Here is a 27,812-nt window from a genome sequence, read left to right on the forward strand (position 1 = left end):
ATATATTAATCTAATCTATTGAGTAATCCTTTCTTGACATCACTGGATATAAGGAAATCAGGACTTCCTGCATTGTTACATAAATAACCTGGTTATAATAAAATATTACTTACATGTTTTAGGTTTAATATTATTTCTTTTGGGTTGTATCCTTTTTATAGTTAATAAAATGTTATTGCCCATAAAATGAGTGAGTTGCTTTTTTCATTGTAAATGATTGGTTCACTTTTATCTTTAATTTGAATAATTGTATGCTAGTTTTGTTGTGGAAGATTAACAATCCCAGCAAAGAGTTCAACAAACATTTTTACCTTAAAAAAATCATTATTGTCTGCCATGCCATGATAATCAACTGATCAAATGCACAGCTTTTTGACTGAAGTTAACTTCATGAAGAAATTTATAAAGAAACAAAAACAGAGTTGCAGTGATTATTAATTAGAAGTTGCAGCTGTGGCCCCAGTTAGTTATTTCTGAGTTCAAAAACAAAGTATTTTTTCAGGTGCCACCTTTAAAATACATGTCCACTAGAAATGGGAACTAATAGGAAGACTTTACTATTTTTACATCATCAAATGTAATTTATTAGAAATGAAATAGAGTACAGGTATGCATACGTACTTGTATCCAATTACTTAAGATGTTTCTCAATTAAAAATATCTCAGTATGTAGAAAATATATTTTAAAATAGAAAATGACATTTTCTGTTTCTCAGTCCTATGAAACAGTTTTGCTTCTCTCGCTAAATCTGATAGAGAGGCCTGCTCTGAAAAGCACAGTTCATTCAGGATGTTATTTTGGAGTGAAAATAACAGCCCAATAATCACTCCTTCAATGGAGCAGAGTAGCTTGCTGTTATGCCAATCCGGCATCTTTAGCCATACCATAAAAAATCCCTCTGGATGCAATAAGATTTGAAGGAGAGTCAAACTCTGCAATTCTTCCTCTGTCCAGAACTAGGACTCTGCAAAGCAAACAAGCAAAGAAAAAATTGATTGCTGAAGAGAGCTGGTGGCCATAAAACCATTCCATTCCTAATTGTGGAATCCAACATAATCCTTTTCAGTTCTACAAAGCTCTGAAACATTGCTAAATCACATGAGCAAAAAATGACACGAGAAGGAAAAACCAAATGTGCAAAATAATCGGGTCTGCTTTAGTACAAATGTTTGTTTTTTGAAGAGAACAGGAATATATCAGAACAGAGAGTCCAACAAACACTTTTTAAACTAGCAGTTGGAGGTAACGTGAAAAACATTTAATTGTCTTTAAAGTTATAAACGGTGAATCTGGGAACACTCCCAAACTGTGTAGCACACTGATCCCATATCTCAACTCTGACAGTCTGCCCAGGAGGTTATCATGTCTATCTGCCCAAGCAGGAAGACTGATGGGCAGCAAAGTTTGCCAGACACTAACCAAATCCTCAGTCTATCGCAATTGCCCAATAAAAGGTACATACTTTCAAGAGTGGTACTCAACTGGAGAGGAAGCTTGGAAAAAACAACTCCCGACCCCCATATTAGTGTTACGTATTGATCGTACTTAATTACCTGGTGTAATCCATAATTGTATTCAGTCTATGAGCAATTGTTAGTACAGTACAGTCTTCAAACTGCGTTCTTATTGTCATCTGAATGAGATCATCTGTCTCAAGGTCAATTGCTGCTGTGGCTTCATCCAGAATAAGTATCCTTGTTTTGCGAAGGAGAGCTCTTGCCAAGCAAACAAGCTGCCTTTGGCCAACACTGGAAAAAAGTAGGTGAAAGTTTTCTTTTAATCAATGGGCATGTGAAGGATGTGGCATTAAGAAAACCTAATGCTGTGCCAAAGAATGATTCAGGGCAGAAACAATTGTTAAGCAGCGGTGTCTGGCTGTTGTTACTGTATAACCCATGGAAACTCTTGAAAAAGAGGAAACATGACATGGTACAATTTTTATTCTGCATGCTTTTTCCTGCTTTAGGCGACAGTCTCAAAAATGAAACAGGAGTTTGAAAACACAGAATACAATACACTATACTCAGAGGTGAAATGCTCCCAGTTCGGACCGGATCGCCCAATCAGGTAGCGATGGCAGCGGGTGGTTCGGAGAACCGGTAGCAAAAATCCCTGTGCCCCCCCATGCCCAGCTGAGCCATGCGATCATCAGAGACTTTTTTTTTTACTTTTAAAAGCATTTTTTCTACAACCTCTTCAGCCGAAAAAATGCTTTTAAAAATAAATAAAAAAGCCTCTGATGATCTCACAACTCAGCTGGGATCGTCAGAGGCTTTTAAAAGCATTTTTTCTGCAACCTCTTTGGCCGAAAAAATGCTTTTAAAAATAAATAAAAAAGCCTCTGATGATCTCGCGGCTCAGATGGGCCGAAGAGATTGCAGAAAAAAAATGCTTTTAAAAGTAAAAAAAAAAAAAAAAGTTAGCCACGCCCACCCAGTCACATTACCCACCACCAAGCCACACCCACAGAACCGGTAGTAACAAATTTTACATTTCACCACTGCCTATACTTTACTAAAACTTAGTGAGAGGAAAGTTGTGGGTTCCAGATTTCATCAACAGTTCTTCAACGTGTCTCTGCAAGAAATTTAGGGACTGGCAATTCTTGTCAGTAAAGCACAAATCTCAGCTTGTCTCTCTCTCCCTCTCTGTCTCTGTCTGTCTCGCTCTCTCTCTCATCTAATCGCAGTTCAAACAGAAATATTTTAGTAAGAAATCTTATTCAAAACATTCCTTATTTTGCTGTAACTCTTGTTCTTCCTCTTCTAGCAGGTAGGATCTTAAGTAACACTTAAAAATGGAAAAAATATAGGTCCATAAAAACAATACTACCCTTTATATTTTTCTTAATGGAACACCCCCCCCCCCAAAAAAAAACCAAATGTGAGATTCTGATAAACTATTTCATTTCCCCTCCACCTTGCCTCTACCATGTTTGGTTGTGATTAGCACCAAGACTTGCATCATGAATATAAAGCAATCCCTCAAGAAAGTGCATTATCTATCATGAAAACAGCTCCATGGGGCCACAGTCATTTCTTTTGTGCATTCAAGGAGAGCAAGAAAGAAAGAGAAGTCTCTTCCAATAATTTAGCGATACAGGCAAAGAGGAGGACTAAACACAAACAGTCCCAACCCTGCAGTATATTCTAATGTTACATTTTATATTGTTTCCCTCAATTGATTTATTGATTATGCGCACCCATGAAGTTAGCATGAAATTGGTGCTGACTCTTAGAAATCACATTAGATTTTCTCCAGGAGGATCTGCTTTCCAGCTGGGTATTTCAGGTTTTCCAATAGTACACCTATCTTGCTGCAATAGAATCATTCATCTTGCTGCTGGTTTTCTTCTTTTCTTTCCTTCTACCTGTCATGTTCTGTCCAGATTTATGGCTTCCTGACCTGTCTATAGGTTTCACATGAGGACAATGAGGTGTTCTGTGATTCCTATTTTTCAAAGCATATTCCACAGCTTGTCCATATTGAAGACCTTTTTATTAACAACGGAAATTGTTGTCTTTCTTAAACAAAACAAAATAATTCAATAGTGTGAAATGTTGCGAGACCCAAGAGGAAACAAACTGGATGGTAAGACTGATAAAATGGGGTGCCTGGGGGAAAATGAAAATCATGAAATGTCTGGGGAAAGAAGAAAGGAAAATGGGAGAGAATCAGATTGGGTAAAGACAATAGAAAAGATTGGGATTAAAAAAAATAGAAATAGCTAATAGACTAGATAGGTTACTTCCGGTTCAAGCTGTCAGCCATTTTAAACTATTTCCAGGGATAGAAGTGAGAACTGCCCCTAGATACTGTGTTAATAAAGTATTCACATGCATGGACACACATACACAGTTTGCAACAAAGGGTAGGGCAGGAGTTGATGGATCCAAACATAAAAAAATCTAATGAGAAGTGAGCATAGACAGTGAATTGCCGGGAGAAAGGGGATAAGAATGCAGTTGGTGGAACTCATAAGAGAGACATTTCAACATTTTTCTTGAAATGCCTCCTTGTTATACTTACATCTTCCAAATTAGAACTGTAATTACCTCATATTTTCTCCTCCTTCTGAACATTCAAATTCGAGCATAGCAGGCTGACTGCTGACAAACCTCTTCAGATGGGACAGTTCAAGGGCTTTCCATAGTTCCTCCTCAGAATATTTATTAAATGGATCCAAATTCATTCGGAGTGTTCCAGAAAAAAGAACAGGGTCCTTAAGAAAATGATCAGACTGGATTTAGAATGCAATTATAAAGAAAGATGAATTATCTAGTCATACGGAAATATGTATTAGGATGTTTCTAAAGTAAATTCTAACTCAAAGTGATACTGAAACAAGGTTGGGTCTATAATCTGCACTCTTCAAGAGTGAGCAGCCATACCTGTAATATATCCAACCTGCTGGATCAAATTGTAAGGCAGAAAACACTGGGAGAAGATGGTCCCATAGGTGACCCAGCCCCAAACCATGAAGGGCTTTAAAGGTGATCACCAACACATTGAATTATACCTGGAGAAACACAGGCATTTATATATTAAATTTATATGCCGCACATCTCCCTGATAAGGTGTCTCTCTGTAGCTCACAGGGTAGTGGTGTTACATTTGCTGAATATCTGATACTATCCATGCAGCCATGTTTTGTACCAGATCAATGTTTTCACTTGTATTGTTTGTTTTGCTGTTTTATATTTGTTTTAATTGTTTGTAAGCTGCACTGAGTCATATGTATGAGATGGGTAGCAAAGTAAAATTTGATAATAAATAAAGCTATCTTGCAAGAACAACTATTTTCTGGCATAGGAAACGATACAACTCTCTTATTCATCAAAATCTTTTCAGATAGAAAACTTTACGTCAAAAGGATATAGAAATAGGATATCTTGTTTTTAGGTATCCTTAAAAATCCCTTTGCAAAATAAATGGACAAGATACATTGATTCTACGTGCAAAGATCATAGTCATTCTGTTTCTACATCTCGTTTAAACTACGGTGTTTGGTTCCCAATTTACATCTGCCCTGGGACATAAGGCATTATTCTAACACAAAAATCTGCAATTGTTACTGTTGGGTATACATTTGCAATCCAAAATTCATTGGAGTTGGGCAGCCAATAAATATAAACAAACAAATAATTCCCACTAGAATGGTTTAATGCATAAAAGTAGGCTTACTTGGGGAATTATAGTTAGCTTGGATCGCAAGTCATGAAGGCCAATATCTGCAATTTTCACCCCATCAATGGTAATCTCTCCCTTTGTGGCTTCTAGTATCCTGAAGAGGCAGAGGGTCATTGAGGATTTGCCAGCTCCAGTTCGTCCAACAATCCCAACCTAATTCACAGGTTTGAAGAATCAGCAATGATTAAAATGATGGTCCCACTGAAAGATGGCATGAAACTTGTACAGATTATGGTTTATATACAGTGTTCTTTTTCTTCTTTATGTTACACTTACAAGACACTTATCTGGAATCACATTATTGCTATTTTTCATGAAAAAAAAAGAATAGTCAGAAATATAAGAAAATTTGGGAAATAAAGTTAAGGGAATACACACACAAACACACACACACACAGGTACATACCAGTGGTGGATTTCAAAATTTTTTACTACTGATTCTGTGGGTGTGGCTTGGTGGGTGTGACATTGCTTGGTAGGTGTGGCTTGGTGGGTGTGGCAGGGGAAGGATATTGTGAAATCTCCATTCCCACCCCACTCCAAGGGAAGGTTATTGCAAAATCCCCATTTCTTCCCGATCATCTGGGACTTGGGAGGCAGAGAATAGATGGGGACGGGGCCAGTCAGAATTTTTACTACCGGTTCTCCAAACTACTCAAACTTTCCACTACCGGTTCTCCACAATTGGTCAGAACCTGCTGAAACCCACCTCTGGTACATACATTCATACAATAACCTTTATGAGAGCTGTATCAAATATTTATGTCTTTTACACAGGAACTTAATTCCTTTGTACATTTGATATTTAAATTACATAAAATTAATTAATTAATTTTATAAAAGCAAAGATTCTAAGAAAAAGAAGAAAGAATCAACAATTTTTTGGCTGCCCCAAATAACAACAACAAAGTAACGGTTCTACTTTTAAGGATGCTTAATATAAAGTATGTAATGACTCTGATTTAATCTTATTTGGGACAGCATTTTTTTAAAAAAATACTCAACTATCATATTAAGTCAAAAGTTACAAATGAAGAAATTAGAAAACCCGTGATTTATTGGGTCAATGTTTCATAGATATTTCCCTACCAAATTCCTCAAAGAATGCCTTCAACAACAGGAGAGCTTGTAATGCACTTGAAAAGTTCATAAAAAATTCAAGGATACATTCAGAGATGCATCTGCCTTGAAAATAGCCCATGTTGAACTGTCAGCATGTCAGACATTAGCACAGGAAACGTTTTATGACATTTTGTATTATGCAGTGGTGGGATTCAAGTAATTTAACAACCAGTTCTCTGCCCTAATGATTTCTTCCAACAACCAGTTTGCCAAACTGCTTAGAAAATTAACAACTGGTTCTCCCGAAGTGGTGCGAACTGGATGAATCCCACCACTGGTATTATGTCATAAACTGTTTCATCACAAAGTTTATGTCCTAAAATGTTTTATAAAATTTGCCAAATTTCAATTTCATGGGAGCCATGGCTCCTGGATTTTGGATGCTCATTCAGTTAGCTCATTTGAGGTACCTTGGTTCAAAATGGGGTATTTTGGTTTTTCCACCCTGTATTATTGGAGGGGTATGTGTGCGCGCGCACACACACACAAAGCTTTTCTAAACTTCCTTTAATGAAGTTTATATAATTGATGCTGAAGCATGATGAAAGTTCTGCTGATTGGATAAGCTATTGCCCATTTCTCCTGTTAAATGTTGATGCCAAAATTTTGAAATAATTTTTGGGCAAATATAGATATCCTTTTTTGATTTATTGGCTAAAAACCTTCTAATTTATCCTGTGGCCAAATTATTACACATGAAATTACTTTCTCACCTATCGAGGTGTCTCACAGAACTCATGAAGGTTGCCTTTTATATCCTCTTATTAATTTGATAATGGAACTGGGGTCTGTTTTATCAGACAATTGAAGAACTTTCTGGATAGAAATGCAGCTAGGGCTGAACACAAATATTTATTATATGATGACAAAGACATGTTTCATTGATAATTATGAACACTCTATTTCTTCTATCAGCTAAGTAAAACTGAACTCTTCATTTTTAAATGCAGGCCACAGAAAATACAAGTTAATTCACTGCTATGTTAGAAACATACCTTTTCTCCACCTTTTACACCCAAGCTGAGGTCTTTCAACACCAAATCCAACCCTTTCCTATACCTGACAGAATACTTTGTAAAGACCACTTCTCCCTGGGTGGGCCATTCCTTTGGAGGTCTTTTATCCTCAATGATCCAGGGAGCCTGAATGTGGAAGAAGTTACAGGATACTGTGTTAGCACTCGAACCATGCTTTCAACTCTGACAAAATATATTGTACTAAAAGCTCCACGAGTACAGTAGTATTTAGTCTTCCACTAAATATTAACATCAAGTGGCTTGTTTGCTGAATCATCTAAAAGAGTTGCTAGGGTGGTAAGCTGTTGGACTGGGTTTCATGTCCGTCCTTATTCATGGAATGCCTTGGTGACTCTGGGACTCTAGTTCAGCCTCTTCTTCTTCCCAAAATTGTTGGGAAGCGAGTTGGTTTATTTAGTTCAGCCTTAAGACCTATCATTAAAAATACATCAAATACACTAAATACACATGCACACACGTGAAGAGTGTGGGATAGGCCTGAAACAATTAGTACATAAAGAGGGCATCAGAAGGATTCTATAAGTCATAGCAATTGATAAAAAAATATTTTTTTGCAAATTTCTTGGAGGTATCTGAAAATTGGTCACAAAGGAGGAGAATGGTAGCTTCACAGTTATAAAAGGAACCAAGCTTTCTAACAATAAGTAGTACAAGATTAATTTGCCACTGTGTATACAATTGGCATTTTAGAAACACATGTGAAACAGTTTCAACCTCTATATCTGGGCATAAACTTTTCCAAAGCATGTAAGGGAGGCCAGTATATCTGCCTCTTGTCACCCAAATTGATTGTGGGGATAAAACGAACGTGTAAGGTGCCATAAGCTCTAACAGGAAAAGGCCAGCTATAAATTTAATGAATCAATATATAAACAAATAGACAAACCTTTCTTGAATACAAAGCATTTTGTACACAATTTCATTAAGGATAAGACTCACAAAGGCAGAAATATATGCTACTTTGCTAATGAATATGTCTGGTAGATCTCATTAACTACACAATAGCTTCCTGCAATGTGCAGCCATATTTCTTCTTTTTCTAGCTTTAGACTCTTTTTTGTGCCTTTAAGCCAGCCTTGATTCCTAGCAACTATCTCCTTTTTTTTTTTTTTTGGTAGTATTTTCAGAAGTGGTTTGCCACTGCCTACTTCCTAGGGCTCAGAGACAGTGACTGGCTCAAAGTCACTCAGTTGGGTTTGTGCCTAAGGTAGGACTAGAACTCAGTTTCCTGTTTTCTCCTCCTGAGTGCCTTTAATCACTGTACCAAACTGACTCTTGGCTTGAATAAGTATAAAATATACAAACTTTCAGAGCATTCTACACTTACTGTAATGGTAGGTGGGAATGACACTGGGAGATAGGGCAATGAGACACAGCCAAGGGAACATCCAGATAAAAGGCATCTTAGCCCACAGCAGGACTCTGAGCAGGACAAGTGGCTCAGAAGAGACCCTGCCTAGTTTCTTGGAGTGTAAAGAGCATGGGGATGGGGTGGAGAAAGGGATGTACTTTCAGACTTGCAAGATTCTATTAATATAACCTTAAAACAAAATAGAATTAGCTCATCTGGTTGTTTTTCCTATCTGGAATACCTTGTAAAGCTGACCCAGATGTCCTCATTTTTCTTAAATATTACAGATGTGCATAGCACTGGATCTTCTATCATATAAATTATATGATATCTGTTTAATATCTGTTGAACACATGTGTTGATCACATAAATTATCTGTTGCATGAAAACATGCAAACATTCAAGTTACGTCTCTCTGTCAGGCAAAATGGAATATAACATTTTACTTAGATTATTTTTGGAATAGATTGGTCACCCACACACATGGCTTTGTACGGTCTCAGTGCCATAACAGCATGATCACAAGGATGCCAAATATAAACGCTCAAAAACTTCTATTTCTATCAACTAGAAAGTTAAACATTTGAAAATGTCTCACTGAAAATAGTTGAACTTCAAATAGTTAACAGTTCCAGCACTAAGAGATTAATGTCTAACAAGAGATACATTACATTCTGTGGGTAATGTGGGTAAAATCAATTGTATTTACAACAATTTTTAACCTTCTTTGGAATAACAGAACTTCTAGCAACCTAGTTAGTGTAGCCAATGATAAAGAATACTGGGAGGAATTATAATTCAATAATATTAAAAGGTTCATGGGGATGGCAAACTTGCATGTTATGTACTATACTGAATAATATAGTAACAATGAGTGACACTGAATAACAATGACAGTACTAATTTTTACCAAGGAAAACATATAGCCATATACTGTTGTATCTTTCATTGTTGCAACTCAATGAAAGTAAAACATTAGTTATGGTGCAGGCTGAAGCCACTCTATATTATGTATGGAATAGTCTATAGCAGTGATGGCTAACCTTTTTGCCATCGCGTGCCAAAAGCGGGCAGAGTGCGGGAGGGTTGCACGCACGCGTGCCCACAACTATAATTCAATGTGGCCAGCCCCCCCCACCACGTATGCATGCATGACCCCGCCCCCCATGCTCCCACTGCTTTTGACATGCAATGGCAGTGGACCCGGTAAGCCCATTTTTTGCCCTCTCCAGGCTCCAGAGGCTTTCTTGGAGCCTGGGGAGGGCGAAAACGGCCTCCCCCCCCCCGGAGGTCCTCCGGAGGCTGGAAATGGTCCGTTTGCTGACTTCCGGTGGGACTGGAAGGCCTGAAAATCAGCTGGCTGGTACGTGCATGTGCACTGGAGCTGGGCTAGGGCAACGCTCGTGTGCCCACCACACGCGTGCCACAGGGTTGCCATCACTGGTCTATAGGATAAATGCTCTTCCTTAATTTAGGAGCAATCTATGTTTTTAAAATATATAATGTATTTTCCAATACTGTGTTATTTCTAAAATGAAAGCAAACTGGATTTTGTTTTTTTTAAAAAAGAGATATATAACCCATTAATCTTGTGGGTGTTCCATTCAGGGCTAGAGTATCTCAGGGCAGAAATATGAGTTATGTCAACCACCAAAAATCACTTCATAGTTGAAGAGTGCAAGGCTAGATATCTGTGCAACTGTGGAAAAAGTATAATTAAACCACCATGGCTCTAAAAAGATTTTCACTTCATGTTGATAGTTAACAGTCTTTTAATGGAACTTCATTCTAGTATAGAATCTAGAGTCTTATCTAGCTATTTGGGGTCAAACGTCTGAGTAGATTATGCTGAGTTCAGTCTGAGGAACCTGAAATATATAGCGCTAAATTAATCCCAGTCAATAGAGGAGTTATATATTTACATTGCAGCTTGTTTTTTGAGAAGTAATTTCTCCCACTGAGGAACTCACCTCAGTTTCATTTTCAGAATATTCTTTCACTCTTTCTACAGCCACAATGTTGCTTTCCAGATCAGATGTCATTCGTACCATCCAGTTCAGAGACATTGTCACCTACACAATGATTAAAAAAGTATTACCTGTGTCAGAAGGTAATCATGGCTACAAAAAGTAACCCAGATACTGTAGTTACCATTGGCAGAGATATTTCTAAAATATAATTAAGCATTATTTTTCCATAGCATATCTTTAAAAGATAAGGCCGGAAATCCAGATGTTATGCAGTGATCAACATTCCCAATACTTATCTTCTTTGTAGAGAAAGAGACTTCTTTGCTTGGAAAGGCCCTGCTGATATCAACATTATCTGTAGGGAGGGCAATGTCATAAGAGGACCAAAGCTGAAACTTCAGATTGGAAGACCAAGTAGCTTCCAGTCATATGACAGCAAAGTTGAGGGATTAATCCTTAGGAGCTTTTTTTCAATCAATCAGAGATTAAGAACTGATATCTGAGTTTGCTTCTTTTTTTTTTTCCTGTGTTTGTGTCTGTTTTGAATTTGTGCAGTACTCTGGCTTAAGTGCAGAATAAAAATGAAAACTAAATAAGGAAATAGGGACAGAAACTTTCTCTAAACCACGGTATCTTTACTACTGTATCTTTAATTATACTGAAACTACCTAAGGCTTGAATTGTTTCTTACATTCCATTTAAAAATACGTAAGGCTAGAATTAATTGCTTTGCCAATCTGAATGTGTGACCTTATTGTTACCTGGGATAGAGATTCAATCGATCTGCTTCCTCTTGCCATAATCTCAACTTTAATAGCTTTTAAGGCTGGGAGGCCCAATTCAAATCCTTTGATCTTCACAGATGCTGTAAGTCCCACATTTCATAAGCAATTTCACTACTGCAGATTGCTGTTTCTGAATGCACTTTGTCAATGCTGTGCACATTTTAAAGTGAAGCCCAATCGTTTGCTTTTCAATTTCAGGGCCACATAATCCACCCTACTCTTAGCCAAACAGATGTCTTCTCCCCCCACTCCCTTCACACTAAAAGTGAAGTTAAATCCCTGACAGATTGTGCAGTCTGATAGCTTTCGTAATATGCTGTTGTTAACTAAAGGCCTTTTGTTAGAAAAGATGTGGAAGCAAATAGTAAATCTTAACATGGTTGATCCTCAAATACAAGCAGAACACAATCTTAGACAGGCCCAGTTAAAGGAGGAAAAGCCCTCCCCCACTATGTATTCTGGTTTATTTACCACCACTGGTTGCCATTTTGGTCTGCAGCAATCATTGTCACTTCCTACTAACTTGCATGTGAAGCCCACACAGCTGGGCAAGATCAAAGAAATAAGGACAACCCAGAGTCAAGGAATATTGTGAAATGTTTTTCCCCCCAAGATTTCTTTCCATCTGGACCAAATTGTTGTTTATAAGATAAGCTGTCAAATGACTCACCCATTATCTCTTGACTGCTGATGTCTGATCTTTCTTCCCTTCTGTTCCCAGCCTCCTTACAATATTTCACCCTGCAATTGTTTCTAATATTGCCATTGGCTTTCTCTTCCCAGAAGCAACTCTAGACTACTACTTTTTATGATGATCTCTTCTGTTGGACTAAACTATTTAGACTGAGGCTGGACAAAGAGTCTGATTTCTAAGCCCAGGAGACATGGCTAGCAACAAGGCTGGGCATGTATGCTGATGGCAAGAATGCATTCTCAAACAATGGCATAGTAAGAACCACAATTGTAGCTACATCTCCAAAATGGGACAACATGTCCAGAAGATGGCAGAGGAGAGACATTTTTCACTATATTATCATCCACATGGAGAATTCCCTCCACAAGATGCACAGTTACTTGTTACCTGGGTAAATGTATCTTGGGTACCAAGCAAACATTTTATTTTCATAAATGTTCAATCTTTGGTTAACATGCCTCTCATGTACATGATACAGTCATATTCCCTTGGCATCACTGTCCTGCTCATTACTGCTTCCTAAATCAGCACAACCCTAGGCATAAGAGGAATAACAACCCACTGCTGTTCATTACATATCTTCTTATATTCTTACTTCGCCACAAAAAAGGGGGAGGGAGGGAGAGAGAGATATGCTGTAGCAATATGCAATTAAAACCAGAATACCAAATGAAAAGGTCACATTATAATGAGGGTTCACTTCCACTTTTAATATAAGCAATGTACTATACACACCTGAAGTGCGTAAGATACAGAAAGTCCAACGAGGCCAGCATTCAAACTGTTTTTATTTAGTACGGCAAAAAGGGCTGCAAAGAATACTACGCAGTTTCCCACAAATTCAACTCTAACTCCCAGCCACCTAGTAAATGAGAAAACATTTTTAGTACAGAATACACACTTCATGTAGAACTATTTGTCTTTTCAAATAAGAGGCTGACATTAAAAACAACTTTAAAAACAACTTTACCTGTTGGCTACAATTCCAGGATAGTAACTTTTCTGATTGTCATTCACCTTTGTGTCATTGGTGTAAATAAAAGACTTCTCTCTTTTGTATGCTCGGATGATGCTGGCTCCTGTGACTGTTTCCGAAAAATGTGAATATATGGGGGATCTGCTAACGGATTCCAGTCGCTTTAATTGACGAGAGGTAGCTACATAGAATCGCTGCCATTGCCGGTTCAAAAGCATTATATTGGGAGGGAAAAAAAACACAGAACAAAACCTCTTAAAACATTTTACATATTTGAACTCAGATATCAAGATTGTGACATCATAGATAACCAATACAGTTCCCAAATGAGAAAGGCTTTGGAAAAAGAAATTGTATCTAATTTTTTGGGATTTAGCCTTTGAGACATCAGAATCAATAGTAAAGCTTTTTCTGAGCTGTGCTATTTTAGCTTCAGGTGATGTTTACATGCTTGAATGCTCTAAATATGAAAATGGCTTATAGACTGAAAAACAACTTCTGAGGAAAAGCTAGTCTGACCTTGATTATGGGGGTATAATCTATGTTCTGGAAGGAGATTTCAAATACAGATCTCCACTCCATCTTAGTATATTAGCTGCATCAATATCACTGTAAGAATAGTGATTTTGAACACAGGCCTTCCAATTACGGAATTCAGGAGGCAGGAAAAGAAGAACTTTTTATAATAAGATTCTTTTTCCACTATTAATGTCAAATCCCCACTGCATTATAAAAAAACATGCCAAAATAGTGCTAAAGTGATCTATACCAGTGGAGATTAAAATTATCTTCATTTTTCTTCTGTACTGTTTCTGGTCTGTTTCTGGTTTGTTAAATATTTTTTTAAAAAATGCTAGGAACGGTTTTTACTTTGATGATGTTTAATATTTTTAATAAATTTTTTAATTGTTTTGGTTTCTACTGGCAAGCATTTTCTACCATTGCTGGAGCAGCTTATAGACAAAGGGCAGGCTATAAATATTTTAAGAAAGATCACAATAGCAAAAATACTTAGAATAGGGAAGTAAGTAAAAGATTGTGAATAAGTTATTCAGTCTTGTAAACCTAACTGAGATTTCCTTCAGATAGAAGAGCTGGCTTCTGTGTTTCAAAGGAACCGCACCCAGGAAAGTATGCAATTATGTAAGTATTAAAACAGATTAATTCTTTCAGATTGAAAGAGTCTATTATCTGCTCAGGTTTCTGGTACTTCAAAAATAATCATGCAAATAATGAGGTAACAAAAGGAAAAAAAAAGTGATGTGCATTACCTGTGCAAAATAATACAAAACTGCTAAAGGTATTATAACCACAGCAAATAGCGGAGTGCTTGCTATGATCACAATCATTGTGGATACAGAATTAAAGAAGGTTCCAAGAAACATCAGTATGGTTGGCGGGATCACTTCATCAATCACATAGATGTCCTTAGAAAAGCGGTTAATGATTCGGCCTGTTGGAGTTGTATCGTAGAAAGACTGTGGAGTGTGAAGCTTATTTTCTAGCAGTGCTGCATGCAGAATACGGGCTGCCTTGATGCCAGCCATGGCTAGGGAAAAGGAGGAGATCAGAACAAACAGCCCTGTTGCAAAAGGGGAGACAATAGGAAGGAGATGTTAATCGCATTGTATCCCAGAATCCTTAGAAATTCTGTTTTATGCAACTTCACTACATTGTTAGTCCGTCTTCTTTGTGAGGGGTCCTTGGTGCTCTCTGAGCTTGCTTCTTTTCTTGCTGATGTTTCATTACCCAAACTAGGTAACATCATCAGTGCTGAAAATGTTACTTAGTTTGGATAATGAAACATCTGCAAGAAAACAAGCAAGCTCAGAGAGCACCGAGGACACCCGATTTCAACCCTGAGCTACAAATATTCTCCTTTATTAGTGTCTTCTTTGTTTTTTGCAGACCACAATATCTTCTCTCTTTGTATCTATTACTACCACTATAGGCATATCAGGAGCACCAAAATACTTCCGGGTTGAAAGAATTGAATGGGGACAACACCGTTGCTTGGGGTAAAGGAAGGATATAAAAGGCCTGCAGATCAAAATGGGGTGCTGCCACAATGCAAAAAAAGGATTGCTGTAGCAACGTAACTGTTTAGTATTTTGTTCATTGTCTGTCCAATGGAGTAATACTTTGGAGTAAGTATTAAAGAATGCTAGAAGCCACAATTATCACTATTTTAAAATAGTTATATCAACACTCTTAACCAGTGGTGAAATCTAAAATTTGTTACTACCGGTTCTGTGGGCGTGGCTTGGTGGTGGTGGGGTAATGTGACTGGGTGGGCGTGGCCAATTTTTTTTTTTTTACTTTTAAAACCATTTTTTACATGTAAAACCATGTAAAAAGAACCCTTCAAAAGGCTCTGACAATCCCAGCTGAGTTGCCTGATTGGCAGGCAACTCAGCTGGGATCGTCAGAGCTTGGATCGTCAGAGGCATTTAAAAGAAAAGGCTCTGATGATCGCGGGGCTCAGCTGGGCATGGGGGGCGGGGGCAGGGATTTTTGCTACCAGTTCTCCGAACTGCCCGCCGTTATCGCTACCTACTCGCCCGAGCCGGTCCGAACCGGGAGCATTTCACCCCTGCTCTTAACCAGGAATTTGAGTAATTGCCCTGTATAGATGGGCAGAAACACATAATACAATTACCTTGCAAGATACCCAGGGCAGCATAGACTCCAATTCGCATTTTCACTTTCTGTTGAGTCCCATTTATCACTTGATCATTGGTCCACACACTGAGCCATACATTGGCCCCAACTGCAGCACCGTTTTGACAGGAATACAGCAAACATATCAACAAAGATATAAGAGGACCAACAGCCTTCATGTATTGCCAGAAAACAGTAAATTTGACCTGTAAATTGATGGAAAATAAATATTTACATACTGTAGATGCAAAATCGTTAAACTAATAATAGGAACTCACAAGAAGATTTGGAAAATTGGAAACTAGAATACTTTACATGCAGATTATTTTGAGAAAAAAACCCATAGCTGAAACAAAGGAAATTCCTGAGTAGAAGTGAATCAAAGATTTGGTCAGGAAAATACATTTGTTACAAATCTAGATAAAGTAAGCTTCTATAATATTTACGAAATTACCAAATTAATGCATTAAAGAGATTTTCTGTACCTAGGTTCCATATCAAGAACAAAGACAAACACTGCAGCGTATATCTATTTTCAAGCTGGCCCAAGCAGCTTTTTAAATTCAGCAGTAGTACAATATAATGCTAAAGCAGACTCTAGCCTATTGTCTCAGAATATCCCTGCATGAACTCTGCTATGAATCCACTTTCCAGGATATGCTTAAAGAACCTGCAACCATGCCTTGATTCTCCATCTGTTGCAAAAGTTGAATTATTCTTTTTTCTCATCACAAAACAGCTGTGGGCAACCTATAAATCTAAAATCTCTAGATCACTTTTACAGCCTGCAGAATCTCTTTGAACACTAATTATGAAAATCAGTAAGGGAGGTGGTAGTTTCTATCATCTTGGCAACAAAACATAAACAATGTGGTAGAAGGCTTAAAAAAGTTTATTTAAACTCCCCCCCCCACCCAACATTTGGGCAAGAAATGCCTTTAAAAGCGTAGGTTTCGAGGTCCTCTTCTAAGCTGCTAAACCTCTCTGATAGCTCTATTCTTTTGTCTGCTCATATTCTAGATCCCACATACGTCTATGGAAATTCTTAAGTCATCCAGGTCACGATTGTCCCAAAGGTGCTTTTTTTCAAGAGCCAACTGGACTTTCTGGTTTTTCTTTGAAGATGTTTCGCTTCTCATTCAAGAAGCTTCTTCAGCTCTAAAGAAGCTTCTTAGATGAGAAGTGAAATGTCTTCAAAGAAAAACCAGAAAGTCCAGTTGCCTCTTGAAAAAAAGCACTTTTGGGATAGATCCAGTGGTGGGTTTCAAAATTTTTTAACTATTGGTTCTGTGGGTGTGGCTTGGTGGGCGTGGCAGGGGAAGGATACTGCAAAATCTTCATTCCCTCTCCACTCCAGGGGAAGGATACTGTAAAATCCCCATTTCCTCCGGATCAGCTGGGACTCAGGAGGCAGAGAATAGATGGGGGCGGGGCCAGTCAGAGTGATATTTACCGGTTCTCCAAACTACTCAAAATTTCCTCTACCGGTTCTCCAGAACTGGTCAGAACCTGCTGAAGCCCACCTCTGGATAGATCCCACATAGTTAATTAGACAGTAATTCAACCACAAAAAAAGAGTTAATGTTAAGCAAAGGTTCCTTACTGTGCCGGTTTCAGCAGTTTCTGCCTGGATGAGTTTCTCAGAAGTGCCTTTTAGAGGAGGCTCCATGGACTTTTTGTCACACAACTTTCGTTTGGTAGACTTTTTGCTAGATAATTCACCATCTGAAGATATTATACTGAGTTGCCTGATTTTTTTTCCCCAGAAAAAAGAACAGAAAGATCCGTTACTACGACGTACACACGCTTGATTTCAATGGTCAGCCTAGTCACATAAAAAGCACTTCCAGGTTTACCTTAGGAACTGTTTGCGGACTTCATTTGTGACTGGTTCATTATCTGCCAGATCTGTGTGGTTGCTGAGAGTATCTTCAGCAAGCAGAACCTCTTCATCCTCCATTACTACAGAGACACAAATATTTAATTATTTGGGTTTTCTAAAAGAATATCTTCTAGAAAGTCTGAGTTTAGCGCTTTCTAAGTCACAAAGAATAAGGAGCAATAATGAAACTCAGCTACAGGTAGTCCTTGACTTAGGACCATATTGGAGCACAAAATTTATGTTGCTAAGTGAAAGAGTTGTTAATGTTGATGAGTTTTGCCTCATTTTACAACCTTTCTTGCCACAGTTGTTAAGTGAAACACTGCAGTTGTTAAGTTAGTAACATGGCTGTTAAGTGAATCTGGCTTCCCCATTGACTTTTCTTGTCAGAAGGTCACAAAAGCGGATCACATAATTCCAGAAATCTGCAACTGTCATCAATACATGCCAGTTGCCAAGTGTCTGAATTTTGATCATGTGACCATGGGGATGCTGCAATGGTCGTAAATATGAAAAACAGTCATAAGTCACTGTTTTCAGTGCCCCTGTAACTTCAAACGATCACTAAATGAACTGCTGTAAATTGAGGACTACCTGTATGATTGCACAAAGGATTTTAATGTATTTGGATTTTTAACACAGCATTCCAGTTTCATCACCAAGTATATTGGGGGGGGGGGTTTGAGATACTGGCTCTGCCACATTTGAGTGAGCCTACACTAAACGAAAGCAAGAAACCACAAACATTGAGATCTTTGGCTGCACTATAGAACAATTATTTCTGGGAGTTTCTTATTGTACTGTGTCCTTTTCTAATTTTTGAGGTGGTAGTGATGGTGGAAGAGATAAGAAAAAGAAGTGGAAAAACAGAGTGGAATATATCTAATGGAAAAACTGAAACTTCCTATCTTTATCCCAAAGGTGCTTTTTCCAGAGGCAACTGGACTTTCTGGGTTTTTTTCTTTGAAGATGTTTTGCTTCTCATCCAAGAAGCTTCTTCAACTCTGATTGAATCTTACATGATTCTTCAGAACTGAAGAAGCTTCTCGGATGAGAAGTAAAACGTCTTCAAAGAAAAAAACCCCAGAAAGTCCAGTTGCCTCTGGAAAAAGAACCTTTGGGACAACCATGACCTGGATGACTGAGAATCTCCATAAGTTTCTATTTTTATCTTATTTATTTTAAAAATTGATAAATTGATGAAATTGTTTAGATCAATATGCAAGTGTTTAGGCCTACTCAGTTTTACACATATATGAAATGTTAGGTCAGTGGTTCTCAACCTTCCTAATGCTGCGACCCTTTAATACAGTTCCTCATATTGTGGTGACCCCCAACAATAAAATTATTCCTAAAACCATTGAAAATATGTGTTTTCCGATGGTCTTAGGCGACCCCTGTGAAAGGGTTCGTTTGACCCCCAAAGGGGTCCCGACCCACAGGTTGAGAACCACTGTGTTAGGTAGTTGTGATACCGTCTCTTTGTCAGTGCACATTCTGATGTTTTTCAAAGAGAGAGAGAGGGGGGGGGAGGGAGGGAGGGAGAGAGAGGGAGGGAGGGAGGGAGGGGGAGAGAGAGAAAGAGAGAGGGAGGGAGGGAGAGAAATTCCTGCATAATCTAATAGACTGAGCATGTCAGAAGAAAAACAACTAAAACAGCAACAATAAAAGTGTTATCACTTGTTGGCTCATCTTCTTCTATATCTTCATCAGGTGCATAATTGTGGAGGAACTCTGCAAAAGACCCATTTTGTTGCAAAAGCTCTTGATAGGATCCCATTTCAGAGATTCTACCATCCACAACAACTATGATGTAGTCCACCTGAGGCAAAAAATGAATGCCATGGGTCACCAAAATTCGAGTCTGAAAATAGAAATAGTACAGAGGTCAGGAGTGCTGTCTTGCTAAAATTAAAACATTCTTAAAAATACATATTATATTTAATTTTAAAAATTACAATTAAGACAAGCTTGATAACATCTTATGAAATGAACACTACTGCAAACTTCAAGACGTGAAAAACACCTCACATATTACCAGCTGGCCTCACAACAAACAATGGCATAGGCATCTTGTCAATCTGACTTTCAAACATCATTTAGAACTGATCAGACAGTAACCAGAGAGAGAAGATACAGGTAGTCCTTGACTTATGACCACAAATGAGCCCAAAATTTATATTGCCAAGTAAGACATTTGTTAAGTGAGTTTTGCCCCATTTTACGACTCTTCTTGCCACAGTTGCTAAATGAATTATTGCAATTGTTAATAACTTGGTTTTTTAGTGAATCTGGCTTCCCCATTGATTTTGCTTGTCAAAAGGTCCCTAACGCTGATCACATAACTCCAGGAGGGAGCAGCCATCATAAATAAGAACAATTGCCAAGCACCTGAATTTTGAACATGGGACTATAGGGATGCTGCAATGATCATAACTGTGAAAAACCATTATAAGTCTCTTTTTTCAATGCCGTTGTAACTTTGAACAGTTGTATGTTGAGGATTATCAGTACAGAAGAAGAATATGTTGTTTTCTTTTGTGAAATGCTGTTATTTTAAATAAAATATTTATTAAAGGTGAAAGAAAAGAATCCTAAGCAAAGAAAACATCACATGTATTTTGGATGATTTTCTGTACACAGCAGATGATGTCTAGACGCAATCAAGATAACATTGAAAGGAAAAATCATATTTCAAGACAGGTGTAGGGAATTTGCAGCCCTCCAGATGGTGCTCAATGACAATCTGCAGCAATCCCAGCCAACGTGATGGATCGGTGAAGAATGATAGGAGTGGTGATTCAGCAATATCTGGAAGGGTGTGGTTTTCTGCTTCCTGCCCAAAGATGATTAAACATAGTGGGAAAATCTACCAGAAAAATATCAAAGGTCAACCAACAGTAACTGAGGAGTAGTGTAATGTAAAGATTAGAGCCTTGGGCCAGGAGGTAGGAAATCCAGGGTCAAATCGATCTTCAACCATAGAAGTTCATTGGGTGACTTTGAGCCAGCCACTATCTTCTAGTCCAGGTTCAAAAGGTTGTTGTTCTGAGTGTAAAATAGGAGGAGGGACTATGCCACCTTGAACTTTAAGAAAAAAAGTATGATGTATATCAAATGATTGAATGATTCAAGAAAAACAGGTTTGGAATTCTAGGATGGAATGGATGAGCAGTAATGGACTACAAATTCCATCGTATTGCACAGTTTATAGCTGTACCAAGAACAGCCATCCCTCGACTGGCATCATTGTAGTCCATTGGATCAGGTAGGCAACACACTGAGAAAGTCTGACTTATTAGACATTTTTAAAAAAATAAAAATCATAAATTTTAGGACTAGCAATGAGAATCTCTCTTTCAAAAGGGATATGTGCCTATAAATATGCAGATTTTAGATCTCTTTGGGCTCACCTTTCCTTTAAGTGCTCCTTCTGGTCCAATAACATTGTCAAAGATGTGTTTTGCCACATGAGAATCTACTGCTGAAAGAGGATCATCTAACAAATAAACATCAGTGTTGCTGAACACAGCACGGGCAAGGCTCACTCGTTGCCGCTGGCCCCCTGAAAGATTGATGCCCTGTGTGGTGAAAAGAGGAGAAAAGAGAAAAAAAATGTATCATACCTTTCAAATGCAACAGGCAACGGTGCCAGTTCTACCAAAACCCACCATATCTGCAGGGAGAGCTCAAACATTGGAAAGCTAAGGTACAATTCAGATTCCTGTGACCTGGTGGAAAGACAGGAATCTTTGGTGCCCTATTGGCTGCATGCTCCCAAAGATAGTGTCCAATTGATTCAAAGGATTATGAAAGGGAAGGTCTGGAAGGGTTCTAGATCACCGTCCTAGTTCGCCCTTCTGCTCATTGTAGGAATCCACTATCATATCATCTCTGTGAGATGCCCATCCAACTTCTGCTTACTGTATATCCTGACAGAAAAAAAGAGCCAAATATTTCTTGAGGGAGTCTATTCCATTGTTGCTGTCAATTCATTACACCTAGATTGATATGCAGCTTCAGCCTTGACATATACAGTAATCTTTCTGCTAGTTGGCTAATGGGAGTTATAGAGGTCACTGGTTACAAGACAAAAAACCCCCAAATTCATATGGTCTTGGGGCTGGCAGGACAATGGGAAAATGGCCACGATAAAGGACTCCTTCTTTCTAAGGGGGCGACACCTCTGGATGATGCATTTCAAAAAGGAGACTTGAAAAAGTGCAGAAAAGGGCAACCAATGTGATTAGGAGCTGGCTGAGGAAAGGCTGAATTGCAGGAAAATAGATCACCATAATGCAGCTGGAAAGTTATGAAGCTAGAATCCCCCCCCTCTGTTTATCCCTAAATTAATCCACTGATGTTGCATGATGGAAATTATCTAAGATCTCTAGTACTGCCTATATCAACTTGAATAACTTTCAAAGGAATCAACTTGAATTGATTTTCAAGGATTAGACAAATTTGTGGAAGGGAAAGCTATAACACTCTTTATTGCTCTACTGAAATTTTATAATTGGAAATTTTATATATTTCCCAACAACCTGCTATAAATACATAAACTAAATGATGGTCCCTGTACTGCCTTAGATCAACATTTAATTAATGTGCCCAGGAGAGACTTGCTGAATACATGTTGTACTTCTGGCTTCTCCAAGGCATCGGAAAAGTAGTGTGGAAAATGGATCCTGGACTAGGTAAATCCTTGTTCTAATCAAGCCTCAGGGGTTCTTCTTCTCTGGCAAAAGTTAAAGAGCTTAAAAAATGCTGAGGAATTGGGATCACTGTTCCATTTTCAGGACCTTTCTTATCTTTTTAGACTGGTAATAAGAAAATACTATGAGTCTTCCTCTGAATCGATCAATCAACCATTCATACATGCATGTACTGCTTTAGTAATTTGAATTTAAATAAAAGGTAATTGTTTGGAAAATCCCACAATCTTTTTCAAAATGATGAGTGGAAAGCTTTAAATCCACAACATTATTCAAATGTCACTGCTTCCCATTTGCTCTTCTCCTTCATTCTCTTATCTTTTCCTCAACTCTGACTTTATATACACACCTCATTTCTACCCTAATTAGTCCTCTGCTTAGCATACTTTCAGAGCCTGGCATGCTCCATCACGTTGCTTTTCCCCCCACTGTGCTTTCTTCCCTAGCTATATTAAATTTGCAGAATAAATAAATATAAAAACTCAACCTCATTACAGCCACTCCTCATTTAGCGGATTGCTTTATTAAGTGACCATTTGCAAATACGATGGTAAGAAGCAGTAGTAAGCAGTAGTAAAAAAAAACATTTTTTCAATCAATTCATGTACTTAAGACCAAATTTCTGCACCTACATAACAATGCACACTACAATGAGGCTGGTGTTGCTGCATGAGCGAATTTTATCTAAATTAGATGGCATCAACTCCTCCCTCCCTCCCTCTCTCTCTCTCTCTCTCTCTCTCTCTCTCAGATACATGGTTTGGTTAGTAACCATTTTGTTGGAGTGAATTGCAGTTGCTAAGCGAGGAGAAAATATATAGCTTTCTTTCATTCTCACTGTACATAAAGAGTTGATTGTCCTTATTCTATCTAATCTTATTTATCCTTAACTCCTGGGAAATGGGTAAGTGTTATGTTTTATGGATGAAATTACTTAATTTGACTTAGATTTGACACCTGACCTGTACTTCTTTCTGGATCACATTATTGGCTTCCGAATCTCATTATGCAAAAGGTTTAGTGACAGAAACTAGGATTCACCAATGTTTGATTTAGGTTCTGGAACAGAGTCTCCATCTTTGCTTTGCTTTTTGTCTGACCCATTTGTATTTTGAGAAGAGAGTACTGATGGCCATGCTCACCCCCAAATTATTTATTTCATGAATGGCATGAATAATCGGATGGACATTTTTGGGAGTGTCCCTGGCATGGTCAAACTGTATTCACCCCAAAAGCCTTGCTGTGTTGATAGCGGAGAGGAGTCAGAGAGGCAACTATTGCATGTCTTGCTAAAGGTCTTACCTTCTCACCTATTTCTGTTTGATCTCCTCCAGGAAGCATCTCAAGATCTTGTTTCAAGGCACATGCCTCTAACACAGCCTGATATTTCAGCTCGTTAAGAGGGTGGCCAAACAAAATATTATCTTTCAAAGTAGCATTCTGGATCCAAGGTAGCTGGGGTACATAAGCAATCGAACCCTAAAAGCAGTAATATAAGACAGATCTGATTAGAAGCTACACAGATATTTCAAACATTCAGATAGTCAGAATATTTTTCAGACTGCTGAAAACCAACCTTCACAGCCACATCTCCACTGAGTTTCTCCATTTCGCCAAGAAGAGCTGACACCAAGGAAGACTTTCCGCAGCCAACTTGCCCCACTATGGCTACCAAAGAACCACTGGGGACTAGCCAATTTATACTGGAGGAGAGGACAAAGGCAAAACCAAGAGAGATCATTTGCTCAGAAGTAGAACTGATTTAAAGTGTAAGAATAATAGAACAAAATCAACAAAGAACTCAACAAACAACAAAGAAGGATTCTTAAAGGCTAACTGATATTTTGTGACATCCGCTTGAATGGATTACAGCTTAATTTGTCAGAGCTTGAAAGTGAAAATGGACTGCTGTTGTTGAAACAGACCAAGACATGTTTTCTGGAATCCGTCATAATAAAAATACCTAGCAGGCCTGCCTTTTTTTCCTTTATGTGAAAGTACAGTGCAAAATTCTATCTAACAGGAGCCTTTATTTAATCAACTTTGACCTCATTCATGTTTCAGTAATCTGAGAAAGAATGAAGAACACGAGCTGTAGAATTAATGACTACAGAAGAGGAAGGCACGAAAGATATTTTGATGTCATCATGAACTCAAGCGCCACCTTAAGAAATTAAGGGACAGAAAATACAAATACAACCAGCTGTTTTCTCTCTCAGCATTCACTCTTAAGGTCATGCTAAACAGAATGGGGTTGATTTTTGAAATTTGCATGCAAGCTAACTGTTGACAGCCACGATATATGGAAGTTTGTGACTTAAAATGTAAAGGAAGCAGACGACAGAGTACGAATTAAGAAATGAAGGGAAAAAGATAAAAACAGATATTTGTACCTCTGTGAAATTAAAGAAGGGGAAGGAAGAAATAGGTCTGAATGAAGGAGATTTGACTTGAATACAAGAAAGTAATTGGCCCTTTGGAGATTGGTCCTCTGGAAATCCATTCCTACTCCCACACCATTCCAAGGGTGTTCATCCCAAATTATATAGCTAAAAGTCTGTAGAGATTCTCAGCCACCCTTTGAAAACAAGAAAAAAAAAATCTGCCTCTCCCTCCCAGCAAATTGCTTGCAGCAAAGAGCAAACAGCCTGGTCAGCTTCAGCACAGCCTGATTTAGCACAAGCAGCTGATTGGCAGTTGGATCGGCCTCCCGGAATTCAAACAAATTGGAATGGTAACAATTACTTCCTTAAAATTATATGATTTGAATATATGATTTAAGAATCTCTGTTTATATATACTCAATCTAAAAGAACAATTGATTCCAGACGATTCTAGACCAGCGGTCCCAGCCTTTGTAGTGTGGCGCCCAGCTGGGGGGCAGAGGGGAACTGGGCCACATGAGTGATGGGCTGGTGCATGTACGTTGACCCACCGTTCACATAGCCCGGTTGCAAATAGGCCACAACCCAGAAGTTGGTCACAGCCCAGTGGTTGGGGACCCTTGTTCTAGATCAGGGGTCTCCAACCTTGGCAATTTTAAGACTTGTGGACTTCAACTCCCAGAACTCCCAAAGCAAAGCTGGCTGAGGAACTCTGGGTGTTGAAGTCCACAAGTCTTAAAGGTTGGAGACCCTTGTTCTAGATGGCCGATACTTTAAAAATCAAAGAACAATACAATAAAGATCATGCATGTCCAGAAAAACAAATGCAGCGCACCAAAGAAAAATTGACAAGGGGACAACAATCATTTTTTCCCCAGGCCTACGAGAACAGCCAGGTTTTCAGTGATGTTTGGAATTTCATTAGAATGGGAATCCTATAGAGCTCTGTGGAGAAATGGTTCAGATAATAGACATTATGACAGAGAAGGTAGATTCCTAGATTCTGATAGATAAGAATTATTTAATGGAAGGGACATGGAATGTATCCACACTGCCTAATCTTACTAGACTGGCAGAAAGTACTGGACATGGTGGCCTATCAAATAACTAGGCTCTGTGTCATGAAGGTCTTTATGATCTTTCATCTTGAATTGTACCTGGAAGCTACTGGCAAGCAATGTAACGAGAGGCTATGACTTTGGGAGAGACCATTTTTTGGTCAAGAGTGGATACTGAGGAAAATGGAATATGGAAGAAAGAGGAATAAAATAAGTAAGAGTAAATGTAGAATGACTGCAGGAAGAAAAGGACAAATTTGGCGCGAAAAGGTATTAAAAGCCAGATGAATAAGTAGATATAAGGTATAGGTTGTGGAAGCTGCTTACAACAGAGTGAAAAGAAGATCTCTGAAGTTACAGAGTGCCATAAAAATAAGTGAATTTACATTGATGGGAACCCCCCCCTCAAAAAAAAAAAAGCTTGATAGAATGAAGAAGTGAAAGAGCCTGAGAATGAGGATAGAAAGGTAACTCATAGAATGATTTTTTGGGGGGAAAAAGCACTGCTAATCATTTATCCTCATGCCTTTGCTTTCACAATTTTGTTCATGTTAGAAGAAAAGCTTAGCAGAGCTGGATTTGTTTAGTTTATTTGCAGCTGCTTTATTGTAATATATTGTATGCATGCAGCTTTTGTCAGAAGTAAAATCTCTTTAGTGGATTGCGTATATTTGTTGATGCCTACAGAGTCAGAATTAATACATGAAACAGATCTCTGAGCGTATAAGGGCTTTGTAAAGAATGTACATGCCTGAATCTTCTGACTGCCCCATGAAGATAAGTCGGTTTGATCCTAGATATGAATTGAGCAAGAACGCCTTAAGAACTGATAGCAGTTTGCTACTTAAGGATTGCCATCCATCAAGGCATGGGATTGAACTGAAGAAGTAAGTTGCAGATTGGCTCCTAATATTACTGTTGTTCACAGTGAGCATCTAGAATTGTTCTACACAGCTGATGAATATACAAAACCACTGTGCCATTTATGAAAGAGATGTAAAACTGCAGAATCCATTCTGGCCTGAGATAATCTACTGAAATGGTAAAGCCAACATTGTAAAGTCTGCATTCTCTTAATAAGCAATGGGAGAAGGCACAGCAACAGCCTTCAAGACATTTCCATTTTGCAAAATCCCAACTGTAGTAGTTCACTGAGAATTATGTCACACGTTGTGCAAGGAAAATAGCAAGCTGTTTAGTGACATTTAAAGATCTTGCTCTTACCTCAGTAATCATTCAAGAATTAGTTGAGATTGAAAAACAGTAGAAACTCTGCAAAATTTGAAAGGACTGATTTTCACTTACATAAGCCATCAGTTCCAAATAAAAAAATATAAATTGGGAGGGGGTGGGCTTTCAAATAACATTTAAAAACTGCAAAAGCTGCTCACTCCCAGAGACATAAGATGCCAGAAAATGTCAACAAATATAATTGAAAAAAGTTTCCTTACTCCTTCAGAGCTGGGTCAAGTTCCTTTGCCCAGCTGAATGTTCCTTGCCTTATGGTAACTGCATATCCTATAAACACAACAAAACATAAAAGACCAAAATGAAGCTGCAATTCTATCCATCAACTTTTCTCAATATGGAGCCCTCCAAGTGTGTTGAAATGTAACTTCACCCAAAGCCAGCAAGTCCAGCAACATTTGGAGAGCAACATTTGGGAAGAGTCCTATGCATGCATCCTGGTTGAAGGCAGTATGATTTATTTCAGAATAGACATGCACGGAATTATACTGGAAAGAGTATAGATGTTTAATGACAAAGAAATAGTAGACTGATTGGATGAGTTTGCTAAAGAGGTTTGAGGAACTATCATGAAAAGTTTACTCTTATTTCCCCCAATTCTTTAAGCAATGTCTTGTTACATGAGTAATCACAAGTCATGATGCTGGGGTCAGATCAACAGAAAGCAGATTTTGGAAAGTTGAGGGTCATTCTCTAAAATGTTATAGAATGTCAGAAGCTTCTGTAACATCTTCCAAG

At 38.3% G+C, this 27,812-nt stretch overlaps 1 protein-coding gene across 1 annotated transcript in view; it reads right to left on the reverse strand.

The window, feature by feature from the left end:
- Nucleotides 1-560: 560 nt before the first annotated feature.
- The window catches only part of ABCC3 (ATP binding cassette subfamily C member 3), an 88,296-nt gene continuing 61,044 nt past the window's right edge, over nucleotides 561-27,812 (reverse strand). The window contains exons 15-31 of the mRNA XM_087887137.1: nucleotides 27,278-27,344; nucleotides 23,961-24,087; nucleotides 23,687-23,863; nucleotides 21,083-21,250; nucleotides 19,350-19,533; nucleotides 17,644-17,749; nucleotides 17,391-17,535; nucleotides 15,786-15,993; nucleotides 14,398-14,708; nucleotides 13,121-13,320; nucleotides 12,886-13,012; nucleotides 10,672-10,773; nucleotides 7,309-7,455; nucleotides 5,186-5,344; nucleotides 4,057-4,223; nucleotides 1,555-1,749; nucleotides 561-965 (exon numbers count right to left, since the gene is read on the reverse strand). Coding sequence (XP_087743263.1) covers nucleotides 857-965; nucleotides 1,555-1,749; nucleotides 4,057-4,223; nucleotides 5,186-5,344; nucleotides 7,309-7,455; nucleotides 10,672-10,773; nucleotides 12,886-13,012; nucleotides 13,121-13,320; nucleotides 14,398-14,708; nucleotides 15,786-15,993; nucleotides 17,391-17,535; nucleotides 17,644-17,749; nucleotides 19,350-19,533; nucleotides 21,083-21,250; nucleotides 23,687-23,863; nucleotides 23,961-24,087; nucleotides 27,278-27,344 — 2,699 coding nt within the window. The 3' untranslated portion in view covers nucleotides 561-856. The remainder of the gene's footprint in view (nucleotides 966-1,554; nucleotides 1,750-4,056; nucleotides 4,224-5,185; nucleotides 5,345-7,308; nucleotides 7,456-10,671; nucleotides 10,774-12,885; nucleotides 13,013-13,120; nucleotides 13,321-14,397; nucleotides 14,709-15,785; nucleotides 15,994-17,390; nucleotides 17,536-17,643; nucleotides 17,750-19,349; nucleotides 19,534-21,082; nucleotides 21,251-23,686; nucleotides 23,864-23,960; nucleotides 24,088-27,277; nucleotides 27,345-27,812) is intronic.

Source organism: Pantherophis guttatus, chromosome 2 (assembly GCF_059756535.1).
Source record: "Pantherophis guttatus breed Tessera chromosome 2, ASM5975653v1, whole genome shotgun sequence".
NCBI classification, from domain to species: Eukaryota; Metazoa; Chordata; class Lepidosauria; order Squamata; family Colubridae; genus Pantherophis; species Pantherophis guttatus.